The sequence below is a fragment of the Pygoscelis adeliae genome, unplaced genomic scaffold, assembly GCF_000699105.1.
Source record: "Pygoscelis adeliae isolate BGI_AS28 unplaced genomic scaffold, ASM69910v1 Scaffold30, whole genome shotgun sequence".
In the NCBI taxonomy this organism is placed as follows: Eukaryota; Metazoa; Chordata; class Aves; order Sphenisciformes; family Spheniscidae; genus Pygoscelis; species Pygoscelis adeliae.
In genome coordinates this window covers 1,496,023-1,499,457 of record NW_008823915.1, presented here as the reverse complement: position 1 = coordinate 1,499,457, position 3,435 = coordinate 1,496,023, and the positions used below count along the sequence as shown (strand labels likewise).

General features: G+C 42.0%; 1 protein-coding gene across 1 annotated transcript; it reads right to left on the bottom strand.

Annotated features, from left to right (window-relative positions):
* Positions 1–1,145: 1,145 nt before the first annotated feature.
* On the bottom strand, positions 1,146–3,231 carry POLR2D (polymerase (RNA) II (DNA directed) polypeptide D). The gene is made up of 3 exons (XM_009319229.1): positions 3,029–3,231; positions 2,474–2,569; positions 1,146–1,748 (listed from the first exon to the last, which is right to left on the bottom strand). Exons 1-3 carry the CDS (start codon positions 3,229–3,231, stop codon positions 1,670–1,672), a joined length of 378 nt encoding a protein of 125 aa, XP_009317504.1. The 3' UTR covers positions 1,146–1,669.
* Positions 3,232–3,435: the final 204 nt, after the last annotated feature.

Below are 3,435 nucleotides of genomic sequence, written 5' to 3'. Positions count from 1 at the left end.
TTCCCCCCGTGACCCCGCCGTGGCGGGGAAGGTGCGCCCCCGACCCCCCGCTGGCTCCCCCGGGCCTGTGCTTTGACGACGCTGTGGGCAAGGAGGCCTCTGCCGCCGTGTCTGCTGGCTCCAGCCTCTCCAAAACGGGTAGTACCGGCAGCTGGACAAAATACTGCTTCTGAACTGCATCGCCTTGCACATCTCGCACAGCTTGGTGTTTCTGTACTGCTTCACGTTAATACAACGTGGTTAATTAGAAAGGCACGTCTGGTTTATTGGCTTGCAGGAGACGTAATATCACTAAAGCACAGGAATAAATGCTATTTGCAGTGAGGCAACGTGCTTCAGTTGAGGTAGCCCAACCAGTTGTCATAAACCAGCTCAGCCTTCCAGCATAGCAGCAACGTGGTTTCCAGTAAGAGCTGAAATAATACTGTATTTCTCTCCCTTTTGCAATATCAGTGGAACTCTATTGCTTATCATCACAAGCAGCGCCTTGACTTAACACACCTGTCTTCCTCCTTGTCCTAGCTGTTCTTTCCTGCAAAATTTTCCTTCCTCCAGGTGTGGTGGTGAAATTATTAATTTTTAAGATTTGAGAGTGCTGGCTAAGAAGTTTATCCTAACTAAAGAACATTCCTTTCAACTAAAAGCTAATAGTCTGTGATTGTTGCCAACTCCCCACTTCTGAGCTAAGACAATACTGGGTGTGCCGCTCCCATGGCTCCACCAAGAGCCATCCCTCCATAGTGTCATGTTATTTATTGTTTGATTCCTTCTTACAATTGTGGCAGTTAGCAAGCTACTTAAGGAGCGCATCCCTCCCAGGATGGACACCTGGCATTGTCAACATCGAAATGATTGTTTTTCCTCATCTTTTTCTTTTCTGGAACAATATATCGGTTGGGTCTCTGTGATCACTTGGCAGAGAACAGGGGGAGCAGAGAGGGAGATGCTGCCCAAATGTTCTCTCACTATGATCATAATTAATAAAGCTGCTGTCTGACCTGTCCTAAATTGCACTTGCACTATTACACATCTGGAGTCCCCAGATCTCTAACACAGGTTAATAATCACAGGATCTGTTTATCAAAAAGGTCCTCATTAATAAAATAATAATATGCACCTAATGTTTACAAAACACACAGCCTTAATTACAAATATCTTTTAATTTACACTAAACAATAATAGAAAATTACTGAAGCTGTAAAAATCCACTGTCCTGATCAAACAATAAAAAACCCAAACAAACCACCACAGAAATTGATGCCACCCATCACTAAACCTTCCGAGTCAAGAACAATTTTCTCCATCTCTTTTAGAAGTTCACAAAAAAAAAGGAAGTCACATCTACATTTCTGCTAAAAACCAGAAACGTTGAAAATTCCCAAATCGGGGAGAGGGATTTGGAAGAAACAAATACATGAACCACTGGGAAAAGGCTTTTCAGGTTCTTTGGCTCTCACAACACAGGCGTCCTTACCGACATACACATGGAACAAACCAAAAGGACTACACTGACCGCCAGTCTGAAGGCACCTGTGGATGACACAGCACTGGAGTGCCCTGTACCCACAACTCCCCTTACTCAGCCGGGAGCTGGATTGGTCCAGAGGGCTGAGAAACAGTCAAAGTTCCCAGTTTTTTTCTGTTCAGATAAAGGGGTTGAGGGTTAACCTTAATACTGGAAGCTACGTTTAGTCTGAATGTCATCAAGAATCTGCTGTAATTCCTCATCTTCAAATCGGCCCTCCAGGCTGCAAGATAAGAACAATGAGGGTACATTAAAGGTTTTAGAAACATTCTAAATCAGTATCAACACCGTCATCACCACCTGTATGGTACCACCAGGAACCGTCTGTAACATTACCGTACAAATACCACTCTAATCCCTATGCAGTGCCTCCTCTTCAAATGACAAAACTCCATCCTTCCCAGAACTTTCTGCTGAATCATTTCAAAACGTATTATCAAAAAGGCAAGGCAGGTGCAGGTTTAAAGGAGACCTCTAAATGAAGTCCATATAGCCTCACGCTCATAAGCCAGTCCAGTCTTGCTATGAAATCTTAGCATACAAGGAAGAAACTGTAATTTAGATGAGTGTTTCGTTCTCTCTATCTCAGGCCATGAGGTAACAAATAAAGATATGAAGAAGTTACTGCTCCCCTGTACATTATCCACAAAACAGTTCATAGGAGCGTGTCATTTGCTCCAACAAAAAAAAAACAAAAACCAACCAAACACAGCTGGGTGGGCTAAGAACCCAAATGTAAACTGTTTACACTTAATCCAGTAAACGTCAGAAGTGTCATTAGAGACACGTACAAAGATTGCCTCACTGTCAGATCAATGGGTAGGTGAAGACCGAGACCAAAAGTTTTTCCATCAACAGAGCTGGATCGAAGAGAGGACATCTGCCGATAGCTGGCTTTAGATCACAAGAAAGTATAAAGCAGTCCTTTGACGATATATAAATGCTCACCTAGGAATCAAAGCTTTCGCTTCCTCAGCTGTCTCAGGACACAAGTTAGCCAAACATGCCAGTTCGAATTTATGGAGCTTTTTCTGGAGCAGCAAACTGTAAGGAAAGACAGTAACTTGGTGAAATTACAAGTAAGCTAGAAATATAAAAGGGCATAAACCAAACCATATAGATAGCTTTTTTTCACTCTGCTTTTTGCACTGAAGTCAATGTTTTTTCAGGAGGAAAGACTCATTATATAACTGCATAGAGAAAAAAAAAATCACGTCTGTTAACTCCACTTCCCCAGAATTACTCTACAAAGTCTAGAAAATCCTCCCATTTACTGCAATCAGCTGTCATTTAAATATTGAAAACAAAGCAGTTCAGAAGGCTTGACCTAGACAAAGTACAACCCTCCATGAAGAATTATGATCAAATTTCTTGCCTCTTCAGAAAGATTCAGAATTGTAGTACAAATCAGGAAACACCACTAAACTGTACTTTCATAAAGCAACATCAATATTACACACCAAATTCTCCAGTATAGTCTTACACCCTAACTTTTCCACTCACCTACGGACACTGGCAATGGTTTCACGGTTTTTGAAGCGGCTGAAGCGTGCTGTGTAGTTCAAGGTTTTCATGAAGACTTCCGAAAGCTCCTGCTCATCTTCTGCACTCTCATTCTGTTGCTTACGATGCTCAAGAAGCATATGTACTTCTGAATTTAGGAGAGTTTCCGCAGTTTCAAATTCTACATTTGAACGAGTGAACATCAGCATAAAGAAGGTAAAGCATGGATGAAAAACTCCACTCACAGAAGTTTTCTATGTAAGTTTAGCTTTGGGCGATAAGGAAATGAACAATGTGTCTCACCGCAATTGTGCAAGCCCTTTCACCAGTGATTGGGCAGCATTTCATACTGAAAATGCTGACAAAAATTACCCCATTTTGAGTGACAATCCAATGTGTTTGTCTTT

What these genes read in the sequence shown, in the direction of transcription:
- POLR2D (XM_009319229.1), bottom strand. Translation starts at nt 3,231, where the DNA reads ATGTTCACTCGTTCAAATGTAGAATTTGAAACTGCGGAAACTCTCCTA. An exon ending in ACCATTGCCAGTGTCCGTAG is followed by an intron (nt 2,570 to 3,028) that starts GTGAGTGGAAAA and finishes CTTTCCTTACAG; the next exon opens with TTTGCTGCTCCAGAAAAAGC. An exon ending in GCGAAAGCTTTGATTCCTAG is followed by an intron (nt 1,749 to 2,473) that starts GTGAGCATTTAT and finishes CTTATCTTGCAG; the next exon opens with CCTGGAGGGCCGATTTGAAG.